General features: G+C 36.9%; 3 protein-coding genes across 4 annotated transcripts; 2 read left to right on the top strand and 1 right to left on the bottom strand.

The window, feature by feature from the left end:
* The first annotated feature begins 985 nt into the window (after positions 1-985).
* On the top strand, positions 986-5,444 carry CP5 (Polyketide cyclase/dehydrase and lipid transport superfamily protein). 2 transcript variants are annotated; one of them, XM_087321882.1, is made up of 6 exons: positions 986-1,589; positions 3,007-3,205; positions 3,564-3,740; positions 3,861-3,944; positions 4,267-4,348; positions 4,683-5,444. In XM_087321882.1, exons 1-6 carry the CDS (start codon positions 1,255-1,257, stop codon positions 5,168-5,170), a joined length of 1,365 nt encoding a protein of 454 aa, XP_087178008.1. In that variant the 5' UTR covers positions 986-1,254; the 3' UTR covers positions 5,171-5,444. The 2 variants fall into 2 exon arrangements, with proteins under 2 accessions (XP_087178008.1, XP_087178009.1); XM_087321883.1 differs by having other exon boundaries at positions 987-1,589; positions 3,010-3,205.
* Positions 5,445-6,478: 1,034 nt separating this feature from the next.
* Positions 6,479-8,979, bottom strand: LOC147862994 (uncharacterized). The gene is made up of 2 exons (XM_087320682.1): positions 8,798-8,979; positions 6,479-7,792 (listed from the first exon to the last, which is right to left on the bottom strand). Exons 1-2 carry the CDS (start codon positions 8,938-8,940, stop codon positions 7,063-7,065), a joined length of 873 nt encoding a protein of 290 aa, XP_087176808.1. The 5' UTR covers positions 8,941-8,979; the 3' UTR covers positions 6,479-7,062.
* Positions 8,980-11,450: 2,471 nt separating this feature from the next.
* LOC147862993 (pentatricopeptide repeat-containing protein At5g27110-like) lies at positions 11,451-14,439 on the top strand. The gene has a single exon (XM_087321171.1). The coding sequence runs from the start codon at positions 11,509-11,511 to the stop codon at positions 14,437-14,439; it is 2,931 nt and encodes a 976-aa protein (XP_087177297.1). The 5' UTR covers positions 11,451-11,508.
* Positions 14,440-19,714: the final 5,275 nt, after the last annotated feature.

Genomic DNA, 19,714 nt, shown 5'->3' with positions numbered 1-19,714 from the left:
CATGCATAAAATATAAATATAACAAAAAAAAGATGATTTATGGATTGACTTGTGCATGTGTGTGCGCACACACACACACACACACACTCACTTTTAATAAACAAAAAACATAAATCGCCACATAAACTTGAGAAAGTTAGCAAGAAAATTTACTTGTTTTTTTGGAAGAAAAAAAGAAAGAAAGAAAATTTACTTGTGCTCAACTGATTTTCGTAAGTTCCCTACTAATATACATTTGGTCGAGGAATGAGTCTCCTAATCACGTTGGAGTTAATATTAAACATGCACACATGCACACACACACACGCACGATCATACCCCTCTTATCATCATCATTGTGTACAAGGTTGATGTTGAGTGGTCAGATGATTAACAACGTTATTACATACGAGATTTAATTGCGAAGAAGCTCGTTGCTGAAGCTGGTAACTGAGCAAATGTCCTAATGAGCCGAAGTAATGAGGAAAAAGAGATTGAGAGAGATCGAAAAGCTTAATGAGGTTTGGGGCATGGTCTGAACTGAATTGAGGTGATTATTATTAGAAGCCGAATTTGGTTGTAAAAATTGGCTATTCACTTGCTAAATGTGTGGCTGAGGCTCTCTTTGAATTTTAGACCCCCCCCCCCCCCTCCCTCCTCTCTATATATTATAATTAGTCACCTTTTGGAACTAGGAATACCACACATATACACACACACACACACCCATACATACATACATACATACATACATACATGCATGCATGCATTGCACCAAATGCATACATAGATGATAGTACATACATACTACAGTCTACAGTACAACACAAACACATGTGATCAAATATGTACATGAAAATAAAAGTTCATTTAACTATAATTATATTTACTAATATTTTCTTGATAGAGAGAAAAGAATTCGCCCATGTAAGTAGATAAAGAAATTTTGATCAATTTCATCGCCCAGTTTTCTCGCTCTGTTTCTCTGCACTTCTCTCTCTGTCTCTCTCTGTGTCTCTATACATATATGTTAGGGTTTTCCACCATACCAGCAAAGAAAGAAATATATTTGTATATATTAGGGTTCCGAAAATAATAATAGCAGTAAAAATCCTAAACAGTGTCTGCTTGTAGAAGAAGAATAATCCATACACTATCAAACCCGAGAAAACAAAAAATCTTGTTAGGATTTCTTTCCGTATATTTCTATATAGTCAAGCCACAAAGGGCTTCTGCATTCAGTATTTTAACCATATCAGGTTTCAAGTGGTTTCCATGGAAATAAGAAATATATGGGATTTTACATATTTTATCCCTCGGAATCCAATACATCATGCGATTGAAACAGCATATCTGGCAATTATTTCACCACATTTATGGACAGGCTTTATGATGGGTATTCTTATAGGATGGACATGGAAGCCAAGATGGGTGGAAAACATGTTTCTATTAATTAACAACAAGAGATTCTCCGTTGTTCCTACTATCCCTAATCTGTTACAGACAAGAGTTGTTTCAACACTCAGAGGATTTTCCAAGTCAAAAATGTTTAAGATGATTTGGTTCAACCATGAGGGTGTTATGTCAGATACCAATACGATAAATTCCAGGTAATTTCATTCATTTGCCGTTGATTCAGAAATAAATCTTTTTTAGACATTTCCTTTAGGGGAAATCCTTGTAATATTGCTGAGTTTTCTTTATTTATCACAAATACCAGTAGGTTTTTGTTATTTCTCCAGATGCTCTGGCCCATTTGCTAGTTGTATAGATGAATCCAATTCCTTCTTGTATCTATATGATTGGCTAAGATTGCATCCTTATTTATTTTCTTATGTTAGTGGTGCCCTTTTCTCCTGTCTGGGGTAAGAAACTGGCATAGCAAAATGCCGAGCTATAGTGGCACCATCATTATTCATAGTGAAATGTCTATATAGTTGCCCAAATAGCGCATAGAAATATATAATAAAGAAGGGGATGATTTGACCATATAATTGCTCAAGATGGTGTTATCTAAGGGGATTTGGGGAACTAAAGAAACATGCCGGGTATTTCTGAGTATTTTCATTTCTTTAATATGCCAGCACTAAATCACTTACTGTTCTCAATAAGTTTTCTAGATTTATTTATTTTCAATATGTCTATCTAAGTATGTGAGCCTCACCCCTGTTGCTGAAAAAGTAGGAAAACATGAGGGGAAGTGGGCTCTTTCCCATCCAAAAAAAGGGCTCTTTCTTTCCTGCATGGGAAACTGGTACTTCTATGTGTAGGAAAACCTGTTATCAACCCCCAGAAACTTGCAGATATGCCACATCACCTACATGAGAGCATGTGGGAAATTTCCTGGTCTCTTCCCTCCTTGGGAAAACAGGCTAACATACTCCCACAACATCTCCTCCACAAGACCGTATGGGAAACCTGAGGCTGTATGGAAAATTTACTCACATGGGTAAATGTCTGCCACAGCTAGGTAGGTGTGATCTGCCTCGCCTCGAGAAGCTTGTAATATTGAACAAAAACTGAGGAAAAGGTTTGCATGGGAAACCCACCACTGCAGTTTATCTAGATATGCAACTTAGCTTGAATATGCTCACAGTTTCAGACATTGTAGAGAAACATGGGAAAATATTTAAACTCCCAAGTCATTAGTCTTTGTATATTCAAGTCAAAATATCGTTTCGCCACTTATATCCCACCCTGGAAGGTGTACAAATGTCCCATACCTACCCCTGCACCTAGTTATGTATGCAGCTTACCTTGATTAAGCTCATGATTTCCCACATGGGAAAAAAGGTTCTTTCCCACTCAGGAAGGTATCAAAATGCCCCATACCCACCATGGCACCCAGCAAGGAATGCAGCTTAGCTTGAATAAGCTCATAACTTAACACATTGTAGAGAAACCTGAGAAGATATTTAAAACTTCTTGGGTATGCATGCATAATGTTATGAGTGATTAATCCTTGTATATTTAAGTCAAAATATTTTTTATCCACTTATATTCATGTTTTGATTTGTTTTTTTTCAGTAGTGTGACTGACTCAGAGAAACTTGTTGCACAAAAAAAGAACTCACCTCCGAGTTTGGCAAAGTCCGTTATTGGAGAGGGAGATTTTGAAGAACTGAGGAGGCTGCTCCAAGGTAAAGATGGAGGGCTTCCTTGGGTTTTAATGATGGAACGATCAGCCTCAGGTTTTACTTATCAAGCTTGGCGTCGAGACCCTCAAGTATGTTTATTTAATTGATTTTCCTTATGCTGTTGCAGATGATGAATCAGCTCCTTTTTCTTTATTACTTTTCAAATCTTTGTCATGTTGGCACAGCTAGCTGGATTTGATATTTTTATGAATTGATGTAGCACAAGAACTTCTAGACTTTTCAACTAAAATACCTTATTGTCACTATTATGAAGTTTTGGATTTTTCTTAAGCTCATTGTGACAATGTGTGTGCACGTAAATATGTATATATGTATATGGCTGGGTGTTTTCATTGATACATTAAGGTTACAGCTTTTACATGCACTTTGTCGGAATTTTCATTTCAAATATCTAATTGTTTTGACCAATGTTTTGGTTCTTGGCAGGATGGCCCTACAGAGTACAAGAGCCGCACAGTATTTGAAGATTCTACTCCGGATCAAGTGAAGGATTTCTATTGGGATGATGCATTTCGGTCCGTTTGGGATGATATGCTTATCCATGCCAAAACATTAGAAGGATGTATGGAGACTGGAGCAGAAATCGCACATTGGGTGAGAAAAGTGAGTTCTTATATCCCTTATTCTTTGTATTTTCTTTCAAATAATTTGATTTGGCAAATTTCTTTTTTCTACTGTGATGACTCAAATTCCAGTGCTGACTAGTACTGGATTTCTCTGCAGTTCCCATTCTTTTGTAGTGATCGAGAGTATTTGATTGGAAGGAGGATTTTTGAGTGTGCTGGCACATTTTTCTGTATTACAAAGGTGTGTTTATGTTATTACTGCATAAGAAAAAGGTCCATGTATTATAACAGATGAAAAATTTTCTGTTTGAAATTGTAGTGGAACCCAATATTAAATATACACACATATAACTGGATATATATATTTAAGATTAGAAATATGTGCATTTGCATCTGGGTTGATAGCTAAGCGATGGTTGTATTTTACTTTGTTTGTTTAATCTAAAAGGTTATTTTATATTCAGTCATTTAAATTTGATTATGGCCTTGATTAGCATCCAGTTTACTTATTTGGTTTGATGAGATCTGTCAAAGTGAATTATATCGATGTTGGTCTGATGCAGGCTGTGCCCTACCATGGTGTTCCACGAAAAGAAAAACCTTTGAGGGTTGATATCTACTACTCGAGTTGGTGTATTAGAGCAGGTTTATACTTGCGATTTTCTTAGTTTCTTGTTTCATGTGGGAAGTTTCATCTATATAGGCTGTCATGTAATAATAATAGGGACAACACCAAAATGCACCAATAATTGTGCGATAGAATAATTCTAAAATTTCAAGAAATCACCAGGAGACCCCTATGTACGACAAAATCAACTAGAATTTACACCTAAGAGGAAAATATTCTAGGTGCATTTCTTGGTAAGCTTAGGACCCAAGGGTATTGTTGTAAATATATATGAAAAGTGAGGGTTATTTTGGTGTTATGCTCCATAATAATATACATGTGGGTGATTTTGTTGCTTTTTCTGTTGCACAGCTGAATCTATGAAACACGATGGACAAATGACGGCATGTGAAGTAACTTTCTTTCATTCGGAGGATATGCATATACCCAAACGTATTGCAAAATTTGGTGTTCAACAAGGGATGTGGGGATGTGTGAAGAAGATGGAGCCAGGACTTCGGAAATATCAACATCATCAATCCAGTTTGAAGACCCTCTCTCGAAATGCTTATATGGCACAACTATACACTAGAGTACCCTCAGACTTCCTCTATGAGGATTTGAGTGCAACAAACAAGGCTTCGAATGCTGATACTGACAATTCAGAATTGCAACAGATGAATTCATCTAATTGTGACGCTTCCAAGCACATTGTCGGAGATGAAAAGGTTAATGGTTTGAAGTGGTTAATAGTTGGTGGAGCAGTAATACTCGCATGTACCCTTGATAGAGGAGCACTTGGTAAAGTCCTTGTGTTTGGTATGGCAAGGAGGTTTTCTAAGTTGAATAGAAGGCTCTAACTTCCTATCTCAACAATCTGTGGAATGAACTCATTCAAATGTTCATTATAGGAACCTGATTGTTCCATCAATAGAGAGCTCCGAAGAATGAACTTGTTGAGAGTCTGTACATTTTTCATTGTAGTTAAAAAAATATAGATGGGGAGAGGAATAGTGAGTTACCATCACTGAGTTTTTTTCAGGTGCATTATACGAGTTTTATCTATACCAATATGATCTTGCCTAGTTCCTCGGGGCTTAAATTCAAATATCTTGGAAGTTATTCTTTGATTGATCATAGTGTTTAGTGATATGATTGTTCCATGTACAATAAAAGCCAAGTAAAGATAATTATTGAGGAAAGTGTCACGTAATCTGACAAATGCATATCCTTTTATAATTATGCTCCCTGCTCCCACAATTATTGGGTCAGTTCTAAATTTGGCTAATTAAATGGGTGATGATGCTATAGCGTATGGGCATTTACAGAAAGTACGATTTCAAATGTCACTACCTAAGCAAGGCTATCAGTGGCGCCTATAAAATGCAAAACAAATGTTGGCCGTGTGAATAATTAGTTATAGTTATGTTTTGTCGACATTTCGTTAGAACAATGGAGCTAACATGATTTTGTCACTTAAAAAGAGTACTTTGCTTGATGATATATCTTTTTGCAAGCTCGCATATAAAATTATAGACTCAACTATATTTAAGATATGCTTGAAATTTGGCATCTTACATACCATCCTCATCCTTCCAACTGAATTCGTATTTATTGTATTGCAATATGCTAGAAATGTGTGATTTGATACTGTCACCTTAGTGACATTTTCAACCTTGAAATAGCAATGAACAAACATTGATAATGTCACGAAGGCAACAATTTCAACCTTGAAACAGTAGTATACTCCATCAATAATATGCCATATTGAGCAAGCAACATTTGCCATAAAGGTTGGTTGATTCATGCTACAGCTAAATGGATCCACCAACCCATACATAAAGGAGATATGGAACCAAAAATTCAAATCCCCATCAATTGCATTAAGTGAACATCATTTTGTATACAACAGGAATTGAATATTACTGAAACATTGATCCTTGACATTCATATTAAAGATCGCGTGTAGATCTTTTGGTCTCATATTCTGTTCACGCGAGAACCACTTAGATGGAAGGCTGAAAATTTACAACAGCAATTTTGAAATATTTTTATATGCAACCTAGACCACAAGACCATGTTTCTAAGGACATCATTGGACAATAATGCTTGTATCCTAGCACATCATATAATCAAAATTTACATACACATAATTTAAATACATGAAATGGCATAAAAATTGACAATTTTATTCAAAGGAGATTGCACAAGTTGGTTGTACATACATGATTATACACATTCAGACTATAGTATACAGACAAGGTCTATGTCAAGACCATAGCTATCTGAGACTGGCTCTGGTGATGCAAGAGATAAAGGGGCATGTCTCTAGCGACCACATGATTTTATACATAGGCTGTTGTTATTCAACCAAGTTTGCTTCAGCAGGTAGCCCTCTGTGTATGTCCATACCCAGTATCTTTGGAGGAAATGACTCCATTAATGTATATGATTGCATGTATCTCATATTGTACACGCTTTTATGTACATGTAGTAAGTAGTTAACCCATAGAACAACAACAAAATTTGGCGTTAACAGGAATGTTTGGCTGAAAAGCTTCTTTGTCAAGGTGATATCTTTGCATGGAGGTCCATTCTTGGCATTATTGCAATATACAGCGCCAACATAGATTCATCATTGGGCCGGCCTTGCACCCTTTTCAACTATGTAGCTAACTCCATTTAGTCCATGCTTGTTTTTTACCCAATTTTGCAATCTGTATGTAAAATCCATTTACACCTATCTTTTCCATCATGCCTCTCCCATAATCTTGCTGAGGGATTTCCGGCGCCTCTTTATACGTAGTTTCTTTTGGCATATGCTTACCGATTCCTGATCAGCATCGGCGATGTGCTGAGAAACATTTTGTCTTCTCTTTTGCTGATAAATATCGGTTAGAAATCTAGTTTTCTTTCGAGGCCGCACATCAAAATTGGCGTCTTCTTGATAATGCGTGGATTCATGAGCATCATGTTCACCTCTCTCATGTGTTTTATTCAAGGTCATGCCATCAGTATCATCGACAATGGTGAAATCCTTGTGTCCTTTTCCATCCTCAAATTTAACCATAGATTTGACGTCCAATTTATTGGTAATAGAACAAGAACCCCTAGAGATGACATAGATATCTTTGTGTTGTGGCCATCGCTTTCGTGCATGCACATCTGATTGTGAAACATGAGACAGATCAAAAGAACGGGAAGGTCCTTGGCACGTGTCAAGATCTGAGTTCGAACCTTCATTTGCTTCATCAAGATGATAATGATGATGATCATTATCATAACAATCTCTATCTTCATCATGTTCATGTGAAGAGATTTCTCGAATTCTTTGCAGCTCTGTCAATTGTTCAACTGCCACTTTCTCCTCTTCAGTACACTCGGAAGTTGTTTCTTCGCCCATACTTAATGGTTCAGAATTCCCAACACTTCTGTGTTTTTTGACATCATGAATATTGTCACCTGTACACATTGATTCATGCCTAAAACGATATACACACAAAGTAATGATAAGTGATCTGAATGACAAATTTAACAAAGAGTCCAAGGCTTAACTTTAAAAGGAGCATTAAATCTGCATTGACACAGTACTGAGATGGGGAAAACAGCTCAAAACATTAATCAAACCATAATGTTTTGAAACCTAATGAGCGTAAAAAATACTAATGAAGAATATTGCATTGAAACCTAATGATACAATTAATATAGGAGAGAATAGTGCACAACATATTCGAATCAAAACCATAATGAGTATGGAGAACATATACTAAAACAGGATTGCATCAGAAAGCTAATGCGCGCGTGGATAAAGACTACAAAAGCTTATTGAGTCGAAACCCTAATTGAACCTGGAAACGCACTATTGACTTGAAAGCCTAATAATGAACGTAGGAAAACATAAAAAAAACCATAATGAGCTTTGAGGAAACACGGAATATCTCCAAAAAACCGAAAGAAAGGATTGAGCACTTATATACGATAAATGGAATTGAAACTGTGATGGGTATGGATTCATTTTTAAAGAGATTGGAGCCCTAATGAGTGTGAAAAAGCTAAACAATAACTATTGAATTGAAACCCTAATGTGCTGGAAAACACAAAAAATGCTATTGGAATGAAACCCTAACGACTATGGAGTGGAGTTGGAACATTGCTAAACCATTAAAAAGCTATCGAATCGAAACCCTAACAGGTGCATGCAAGAAAACAACAAGAAGCGGCTGAGTTGAAACTCTGATGAGCCCGGAAAAAAGCCTACAGAGAAACATCAAATTGAGACCCCCTAATGACCCGGGGGGGGGGGATCATTTTATCGAATCAAAAACACCTCAAGAGAACCGAAGAAAATATCGAATCGAAACCCTAATGAGAATGGGACGAACGTGGGTAAAGAACAATCACGCTTGAACAATCACGGGAACTCTGACGCCCTAAAATAAGCATGGTAAAAGGAGAGATGAGGGGCATTACACAAGTATATGATGTACCTGAAGGAAAGATCGGAGGAGGAAGAAGAAGAAGAAGAAGAAGAAGAAGAAGGAGAGGAAGGATTGGAAGGAGTGGAGGAGATAGGGAGGAAGACGGAGAGGCAGCAGGGGTGTGCATCCATGTCGTTGTCGTCCATCGCCATGGCTGAACTGTTTTCCTCCTCCTGGGACCTGTAATCAGAGAACCAGCGATGAAGAAGAAGATGAATGAATTGATGAATGATGAAGAAGAAGAAGAAGAAAACAGAGTATTTGCAGGGAAGGGGGCCCCCCCCGTTTGCCACGTGGCTCCCCTGCTTCTGATATTCCTCTCTGCTACGCCGACTCTCAGGCAGCACGTGCAGCTCTTCGCTCGTGCGCCCGCCAATCATCGCCTGACACGTATCAAATGACTGGCCCCCCGCTTTTCTTCTTCTTCTTCTTTTATAAATAATATCCTGCGTTTTGGGACCTCTTTGTTAGTTACACTTACACTCACCCACCCATGTATGTATGTATGTATGTATGTACGTATGTATATTATTTATGTACGTATCTATGTATCTATGTTATGGATGTATTTACATACGTATGTGTATCTATGTTATGTATGTACGTATCTATGTATCTATGTTTTGGGATGTACGTACGTATGTATCTATGTTATGTTATGTATGTATGTATGTATGTATGTATGTATGTATGTATGTATGTACGTATGTATGTCATATCTATGTATCTGTGTTATTTATTTATGTTTGTATGGTATGTATCAGCCACACTTCCCTTAAACTTGCATTCCACATTGATTGATGATGTACAACCATCGGACGATGGCTAACCATACGGTCTTGAAATACCTGATACACGCCATCCCTCTCCACTCACCTCAATCTTGTCCAAACTCAAATTTTGGAGTGCAACTTGGTGGACGCGTACTAAAAGAGCAAGCGCGATAATGTGGTTTTATTTGGACTGCTAGATGTTCTAAGGTGTTTGATAATACCATTGTTCATCCCGTGGAAAGTGTACGGAACATCTAGATGCATATGGTGCATACCTTAAAAGGGCGGTATGATGAAATTAAAGGTGAGATAGATGTTGCAGTGTTGCGATGCCTCAAATTTATCGCCTATTGGAACAAGGGCCCTTTTCTCACACTACAAAATGCAAGACCCATGTGGTGCCTAGCATCACCAATATGGTTGTTCCCACCACCAATTACATAACTAGGTTATTAAGTGTTGGCGTGTTGATACTATCTATCCTTTAGGGATGGGGACCCATGGAAGAGCGCAACATATCAAGGGAAGCTTGATGGTAGGTCAACATTCTTGTAACAACTGTTTATAACTAATGAAAGGATATTTTCAGGGAAAAAACGAGAGCAAGCACGACCGATTATTATTATGTTGTAAGCTCTATCACGTCCATATGCGACCATCGCTCGAGTCAAGTTCTCGTGAAGATTGCTATTCGTCAGAGCTAAGAAGGTTGATCATGCCTTCTTGTAAATAAATAATTCACACTCGCAACGTCTAACCCCCATAGTGGTGGACAAGACACCATCATTCATACCTGAATAGTGCCCTCATGTTACACGTTTGGGAGGGGACCCCATTCGTATACAATATCTATGGGAATGTCATTCATAAAGCTATTAGATGAACTAATAAAGAAGGAATTTGCACAATGTATGCTTTTCCCCATTGAATGCCACGTACTCGTACCTTGAATATTATGTCTGACCTTGGCATGATCGATGATTCTTCTTTTTTATTTTGTTTGGGGGAGGGGGGGGGGGCTCAAAAGGGATAAAAATGTGGGACTTGGACACTTTAACTTAGCTCTAAAGGAAAAAGAGAGGGAACAATCGACCCACCATTGATGCAGAAATGTTAATTTATGAAGGAACATAACGAGAGAGCATGGTGATTGTTCCCTAGATGGGACATAAAGCACCTGGCTAGAGCAGTGAGCCCAAAAGCTTGATTGAGGACGAGATAGACATTGTTGGCAGTGGGCACCAAGGGTCGAGGTTTGAGTTTCCCCTAGATGTGTGTCACCCCAGTGGACGCTTGAATACTAAGTTTTGTGATTTTTTCGACTCAAATGTCTAGTTTCACACCTTCCCATCCAAATACACATTTTCAATGCAAATGTTTGGTCTCACACCTCCCCATCTGAATACATATTTTCGGCACAAATGGTTGGTTTTCACACATGCCCATCCAAATACCTATTTTCGACACAAATGGCCGGTTTCACACATGCCCATCCAAATACATATTTTTGACACAAATGGCCGGTTTTCACACATGCCCGTCCAAATACATATTTTCGGCACAAATGGGTTGGTTTCACACATGCACATCCAAATACATATTTTCGATGCAAATGGCCGGTTTTCACACATGCCCGTCCAAATACATATTTTTGGCACAAATGGCCGGTTTCACACATGCCCATCCAAGTACATATTTTCGACACAAATGGCCGGTTTTCACGCATGCCCGTCCAGATACATATTTTCGAAACAAATGGCTGGTTTCACACATGCCCATCCAAATACATATTTTGGACGCAAAATGGCTAGTTTTCACACATGCACGTCCAAACACATCCATATTTTCGAAACAAATGGCCGGTTTCACACATGCCCATCCAAATACATTTTTTGGACGCAAACTGGCTGGTTTTCTTCTCATCATGATCGATCGATCGATCGATCTATGGCGAGCTTTTGCAGGATGCTACAATTCCTAGGGGTTCTGAGTCCCCCTCTCGTGTCAGACAAAAGCAGAGGATTGCAGAAGGTCTCCATAGTCTTCTTCTCTTCGCACTGTATAGAATCTAGAACCAGCATTTCACGGCTCACTCGAGCTCTTGACCTGATAGATCGGAACGATTTCTACTTCAATTCCTCTTCATTCGCATCTCTTCTACAAATTTGTGGAAATTTGAAGCTTCTTCAAGAAGGAAAGCGGCTTCATCGCTACTTGGAGAATATTAAACTGAGGAATGATCCATATATTGCAAGCTTCCTTATTCAAATGTATGTGAAATGTGATCATTTTCGCATTGCACAGGATTTGTTCATGAATATAGAAGGTAAAAGTGCTTATTTGTGTAATTATATGATTGGCGCTTTTGCAAAGCATGGATTAATACATGAATCACAATATTTTTTCGATCAAATGATGTTGGAAGGAATAGCTCCTGATAGAATAACATGTGTGAATATCATCTGTTTGTATGCTGGCCATGGATCAAATTTAGAACAAGGGAGAAGATTGCATTCATGTTTATTTTATTTAGGATTTCAGCAGGACCGTGTTGTTTCAACATCTCTCATAAGTTTCTATGGGAAACACGGCAATTTGGAAGAAGCAATGCGAATGCACGATGGCATGGATGAGAGGAATGTGGTATCTTGGAATGCTATGATTGGTGTGTTCTCTCAGGATATGTTTGTAGAGAGGTTCTTACAGAGCTTTGAACAAATATTGCAAGAAGGGTTACTTCCCGATAGGATAACTTTCATCAGCATCATCTCAGGATGTGCTGAGAAAGTGTTGTTGAGTGCTGGTAAGATAATGCATGCTCGCATTGCACACAATGGAATTGAAATCGATGTTAAAGTTGCCAGTGCATTAATCAATATGTATGGAAAATGTGGAGAAATAGAAGATGGCAAATATATATTCGACGTACTTCCGAACCGGAACTTGTTCTGTTGGAATACAATGATCGGGGCGTATGTTCAGCTTGGATTTATAAAGGAGGCTCTTGAACTTCTGTATTCAATGAAACAAAAAGGAATAACTCCAGATAAAGTGACCTTGGTCAGCATTTTATCAATCTATGCACAGCGTGGTGAGCTTGAAGATGTACGATGCATCTTTGAAGACATCCCAGATCGTAATGTTATCTACTGGAATGCTATTATCACAGCACTTGCGCAGCAAGGACACGATAAGAAAGTGTTTGAATACTTCAAACAAATGCAATTAATGGAAATTACAGCAAATGAAGTTACCTTTTGCAATGTCTTGTTATCTTGCACCAATCAGTTGAATATAGGCTTAGGCAAAAGATTGCATATTCAAATTGTTCAGTTTGGTTATGACATGGATCTTTACATTTCAAACTCTCTAATAAACTTGTATGGAAAATGTGGTTATACAGATGAAGCAAATAGTGTCTTTCAAAGTTTGTTAGTGTGTGATGCTGTCACTTGGAATACCATGATAACAGCACATTCACGATATGGAAAACTAAAAGATACACTTCGAATGTTTGATCAAATGCAATCTGAATCAGTCTTACCTGATAAGGTTACATTTTTAAGTATCCTTGAAGCAATTCAGGGGCATCTAAGTGAAGGAAAGAGAATACATGCCATGATAATTTATAGTGGATTTAGATCAGTAGATGCCATAGTGACCACTCTCATATCTATGTATGGAAAATGTGAAAGTTTGGATGTTGCTCAAAGGTTGTTCAATGAGTTATCAGAAAAGACTAATGCAGCCTGGAATGCAATTATTAGTTTGTATGTCCAACGAGGGCAAGGGTTGCATGCACTCCAGTTGTTTGATGAAATGTTACAAAAAGGAGTCATTCCTAATCACGTTACTTACATAAGCTGTCTTGGTGCATGTGCAAGTTTATGTGTTCTTGGCAAGGGCAAGCATATATACACGCAAATGATTCATAGTGAATTGGGCTCAAATGTGCTACTTGGTACTGCTCTTGTGAACCTGTACGGTAGGTGTGGAAAACTTGTAGATGCACAAAGAGTATTCGATGAAATGCTGGAGCATGATGTGATTTCATTCAATGTTATAATTGCTGCTTATGCTCAACATGGATGTGGGAAGGTCGTGGTTGAGATCTTTTATCAAATGCTGAAAGAAGGATTTGTTCCAGATTCAATAACTTTCACCCACACCCTTTCTGCATGTAGCCATGCTGGCTTGGTTGATGATGGTAGGCATATTTTCCAATTAATGAAGGTCAAGTATGGAATCAATCCTGGTTTAGAGCATTACGATTGCATGATTGATCTGCTAAGTAGAGCTGGTTGTCTAGAAGAAGTTGATGAATTGGTGATTAGGATGCCTTTTAAGCCTTCATTGATATCGTGGACAGCTGTATTAGGCTCGTGTAGCGATGTGAAGATAGGAAACAGGGTAGCACATTCTATGTTAGAAATTGATCCGATGTGTTGTTCATCATATGTTACCTTATCGAATATATATACAAGTGTTAGTGGAGAAGATACTAAAACATTGATGAAAGCAAAATCTAGTAAATCTTTGAAAAGAAAATCCTATAGTTATTTGCGGAATAATGGACTGATGGACAGAACTCTCCAAGCATTGGATACTGTTAAGCCACTATCAACCACGCGCTCTAAGTATGTAACACCACAATCAAATGAAACATCCATTTCTGATTTGAGATTTATGTGTTATAGCATGAAGGACAATGACGAGAAGCACTTGAGTTATGATTTATTTTTAGCCATCAAATTCTTTATTTCTTTTATGTGCCTATATATTTTCCTTACCATCTCTATATATTTCTCTTTTAGAGGTCTTTTCGTCCATGCATTTTATTTTAGTAGTCTTTTGTTCACTTTGGTATTTAAACTTTGACTTGTTATAGTAGATTAGTTATAGGGCAAACACATTCATGTGGACAAAGAAAATGCCATGATAAAACTCTCATTTTTCTAGGTTCTAACCTTATTTATAAGTAAGATTGCGGATGGTAAAGAGAACATTATTAAGGCTTGGAATAATACATCATCGAATTGGAAATGAGTAGGCGAACATATCTTAACTTTCAAGCATATTTCGCTAAACAACTATTCAAGTTTCACGAGACCTAGGACCTAACCTTCTTGTAATCAACCATTGGTCAATGAAACATTATCATTATTGGCATATTGCTTTTAACGTTCATAGGTGGCTTTGATATACTCTTATGAGAGCTTATCTTTAAGCATGGGCTTAAAATTTCTCCTTGGATACAAGAAAAACCTAAAAACTTGGAAGAAACAACGTTCAACTTTTTACTTTTAATGGCTAGTTTTGTAATCTAAGGGATTACAAAAGAACATGTAATGAAGTTGGTTTGTAAAATAACAAACTAGTTTTGTAATTTCAAGAATTACAAAAGAGCACATAGTTGAGCTAGAGAGATATATCACTATCATGTCTATTCTATGATCTTAGGTGCAACCCAAAAAAAGGCATTTTGCGGGTGGAAAGCACCCTACCAAAATTATATACATGTGATTTCTCCTCCTTCCCTCTCTCTCCACAATATTTTTTTCCTCTCTCTAAAATTTAGAAAATAGATATGAAGTTAGTTGATAGAAGGTTTGTACTTCAAGGTTTGATATTTCCTCAAATTCCTTAAAATTTGTAAACTTATTGGTTCCAAGTTTGTATCTTACAATATGTGTATCACCATTATTGTTATCGTTTGTTAGGTAGCAAAAATTGTTTTACTCTACACATGAACTAGACAAAATACTATCTCCCATGGACCCCAAACTATTGAGTATAGTGGGAACAATGTGGGAAAGTTGTGAAATCTTCTCTCCATTTATATAAAAGAAACTAGAGAGTGACAGATTGTGATCTTTAAAAAAGAAGTCAAAGAGAGAAAGTTGTCCATAGTTTTAATACTTTGGTTTGGGCAAACTATGTCAAAGGTTGAAGCTTATGGTTAGAACTAGACAAGTGTAAAACAACGAAGAACTAAAGATTCAGAAAGCGTTTTCATAGCCATGTTTCAAAATGCTTCCACAATCACAATGATCAACTTGTTATTGTCAAATAAGATAGTGAACATATTGGTTGCTCTTCATGAAGTTACTAACGAGGCTCTAAGGGATACTTGACATCAATGAGTGTAGAATCCACAAATATTATAAAAGTGGAGATGCGTGAAAGGAAATCCTTAAAGTCTTCTCCATGTTTTATGACATAGGCATATTATTTGTTTCTTTATGAGAAAAATACAATTGGTATATTTGGTGTACTAGTGGATTAAGCTATGGCAAGTTAGTTATTTTTAGAATAGAAGAACAACCCAATAGACTTTTGTCTCACCTTTCCTATATATATATAGTAACACTTTTATTCCTAGTGGGAAACCTCAAAGTGTGGTGAAACCCTACTTTCTTCAATAACAAATTGGTTTATGATTCATGATGTTGGGTTAATTGAACAAAACTTGGTGGTACCTTTCAATCAACATAACATAGATAAATAGGGAGGTTGTTGATCAACATATATGCAATGCATGATGAGGTATTCCATTTGGAAGTGTTGATAATGTAGGTGTCTCAAGTGTAGTCATTATCTAACCATTTTTCCAGTTTTCATGGAATGCACACATCATACGATGGATGCTTTTGGATGTTTATTGGTAAGGAAACCCCCTATATTTAATTCTTCATTATTGGACATGATCATTTTCACCAAATTATATGATACTTGATAAAGAGTTTATAAGAAAAAAATTAGGCTCACAACATTCTTTCATGGGATATTTGTCTCTCTAATATTCAACTTGTTGCCATCATTATGTTATTTTGCATGCATTGCTATGTGAAGAAACTATGAGACTCATCCAAAATCATTGGGATGTAATGCATTTGTGGGTGTCACTCTCCATAGATATACGTGTTGTTAGACATACAAGTAACCTTGTCTCAAGCTCTACAAGAGTACGATGTGCATAACCTTCAAATCTCATATGATGTGCATGAAGGGGGAACTAGATGATATAATTGTTAGGCCCATAAATTCTTGCATGCCTCCCATGCTAGATTAAAATGTGGTAATGCCTAGAGATAGATGGTAATTTGAATATCAATCCTTATATGTACATAATTGCATTCAACATTTCACAACTCCTTTAGGTTAGGAAAGCTATCTTAATGATTAACTAATACAATAAAGTTCAACATTATTTGGATCAATCATGGAGAAGGTTAGACACCAAGTTGTGATGACTTTGGACGAATATATAAATGACAATGTGGTGGAGTGTATCCTTTCATATATTTTTGATGATGCAATAAAAAGGTGGAGATGGAATTACAAACAAAAAAGTGAAAGCATTTGTTGAGCAACTTAAAGGTCCTCTTTTGATATTGTTTCGAGAAATGTAGAGTTCCAATAAGATGTGTGATTGATGAAAAATACCCTACATGAGGGTTTTTGATACTTGACATGCTGGTTGATGTGGATATGAGGGTTGTAATATATTGTATGAATTTGTAGCATTTTGGCATCTTTCCATTAATACCAAGGTGAAACTTCTTTAAAAAAAATAAAAAATAAAAAATTGTTTCATTAAGCTTGTATCTAAAGTTGCCTCATCCATGTCTTTTGGTAGTAGAGATATATATCATAATGGGTGAGTTTTATAAGATTTTTGCCAACTAGAATGGTCTACTTTTTGTTGTCTAACCTATCTAATATGGATGTACGTGTGTGGACATCCTTCATAAAATTTTGAATCTACAAATGTGTGTAATTTTTATGCTACAAAATCATAACAAGAAATTGCAATAGAGAGGGCATACAATCATGTAAGTTGGTTGTTTATTACCTAAGCTATGTCTCAAATAGATTTCGGTGCAAGGACATCATGCCTAACTTTCATATTGGGTATATGTGCAATGTCACAAATCAATACAACGGTGCTCATTGAGCCCATTATTGATTTCCAATGCTACTCACCCAAATCATATTATGATGCATAATTTGGCTATCCGGGAGATATTCTTGGATTTGATCTCCTATTAGGGAAACAATTGATAGCTCTAGCATTGTTAGATGTCTTTGTTCTTGTTTCTTAAAGGTCTAGCTAATAATATAGCTACAAGCATGGATGTGTTCAATGTATTTGCATTTGTGTTAGGGTTAAAACATGAGTATATGTAAGTTTATGCTTACTCGAGGTATAGAAAGAGATTTGGTTGATCTTTGTGTGGCATGGCCAATCAAAACAATATTTGTTGTGAATTAGGTCATCTTAGTGGCGTTGATCATTTAAATGCTTCAAATCTATTTTTGTTGAACACTCAATGCTCTCTTGGTAATAAAGCTTTGGTCAATTCGCATTGAATAGTAATAAAGCATAGACATTGAATAGTAATTCCATACCAACTCAAGCATTGGCTTCCATACCACTCCTACATTGAGATGAAAAGTAAAGTCTCAAGTTGGTTTATGTGTCTAAGGAGCTCTAGCTTTAAGGTATTGTTTGACTACCTTTGCACATTTGACGATTAAAAGGCATATTGGTATAACCATTATGCTCGTTAAAGAATTCACATAGGCCAACACAAGAGGAGTTAAGGGGTTGTAGGTATGTAGTGCATTATGTATGGCAACCATTTGCATTGGTTGTTATCGAAGTGTTATGATGTATCTAGTATGAGGGATGATGGACGCATTGGGATCCTTGAAGCTTTTTTTAGTGGCTCGACAAGATCTTGTATTCCTCCTATCAAGTGTAACTCCACAATTTCATAATTCATATATTACTAGAGAGAGAGAGAATTAGAATTAGAATTTTTTATCGTCCATAAAGAGGCCAATTTTGACCTATGGGACCAGAGTATACATGTGTTCTTGATATGTGTCTCCTTCCTAACAAGGGGTATTCATAGATTGAAGCGCAATGTCTCTATGTGTGAATAAAGAATACACATATGAGCTCAACCTTCTTGTTGGTGTCTTAAGTATGGCACTTAAGTTATCACTCCCTCTTAGTATGTTAGCATATCTTGAACTAATTGCACTATGTGTCGAGCATGTGAAGAGCAACTGACATTTATCCTCTACCATGCCTTCATTGCATACTTTGAATGTCTTCAAGTCCGTTACATTTTGATACCATGATGCAACTTCAATACCTAACTTGTGAGATCGAGTGCGAAGTAGTGTCAGGGCTCAATGAGCATTACTGCTCATATTGGTAATGAGATAATGTTGGATACGATCAATAGGCATTCTTGCTTTATATTGAGACCAACATTCAGGGTTGACATTTGCAATGTAGTATTCTAGCTTTGTCCTCTTAGCATCTTCCCACTTCATCCTTAATGATTCCACCAACCTTTCCTCAATCATTACATATTGCATAGCATTGCATGAAAGCTCCGAAAGATCATCCACACCCCATCTTTTAAACCATTTCCTTATGTCAACAATCCAACCGGATCAGAGAATCTTACTTTTATGATTCTTTTGTTGTTTACATCCAACATTCCAAGCAAGATGTGGTAATCGATGATTCGGCATATTCTTGACTTTTGTAATGTATTTATATACTCTTTGGAGTGCCAATAGTTCTATGGGTCGAACACCTACTTCCAAGAGCATAACCTGGTAAGAGGTAGTGCACTTAACTCCTAATTGCCTCCTTAAAAACATCTTTTGAATTTTCTTAATCTCATCCCATGCATTAAGAAAGATGGTGCCACCCCATACTTCTACTCCATAAAGTAATACTTGAGTTACCATGGTATTGGACAACATTAGTTTTACTTCCCATCCACAAGTATCACAAGAGAGAGAGAGAGAGAGAGAGAGAGAGAGAGAGAATTTACAACAAAAATGAGTGTTTATCCAATCATCAAAACTAAAATAAAAGAAAATAGCTTAAGCTAAGAGAGTTCTAGTAGTGTAAAAAACTCTTCTAAGGCCAAATTTGGCCCATGAGACAATTGGTTTACAACAAAAATGAGTGTTTATCCAATCATCAAAACTAAAATAAAAGAAAATAGCTTAAGCTAAGAGAGTTCTAGTAGTGTACAAAACTTTGCACTAAGCCTAATCTCATTTCCACCCAAGTCTCTCAAAAAGAAGTGGGAGGTCAAAAGTTTTTGGTGTGGGTGTG

Source organism: Azolla caroliniana, unplaced genomic scaffold (genome assembly GCF_043228905.1).
Source record: "Azolla caroliniana isolate FFs.n. ecotype wild unplaced genomic scaffold, voAzoCaro1.0.p SCAF_6, whole genome shotgun sequence".
Classification (NCBI taxonomy): domain Eukaryota; kingdom Viridiplantae; phylum Streptophyta; class Polypodiopsida; order Salviniales; family Salviniaceae; genus Azolla; species Azolla caroliniana.
This window is presented reverse-complemented; position numbering and strand designations above follow the sequence as displayed.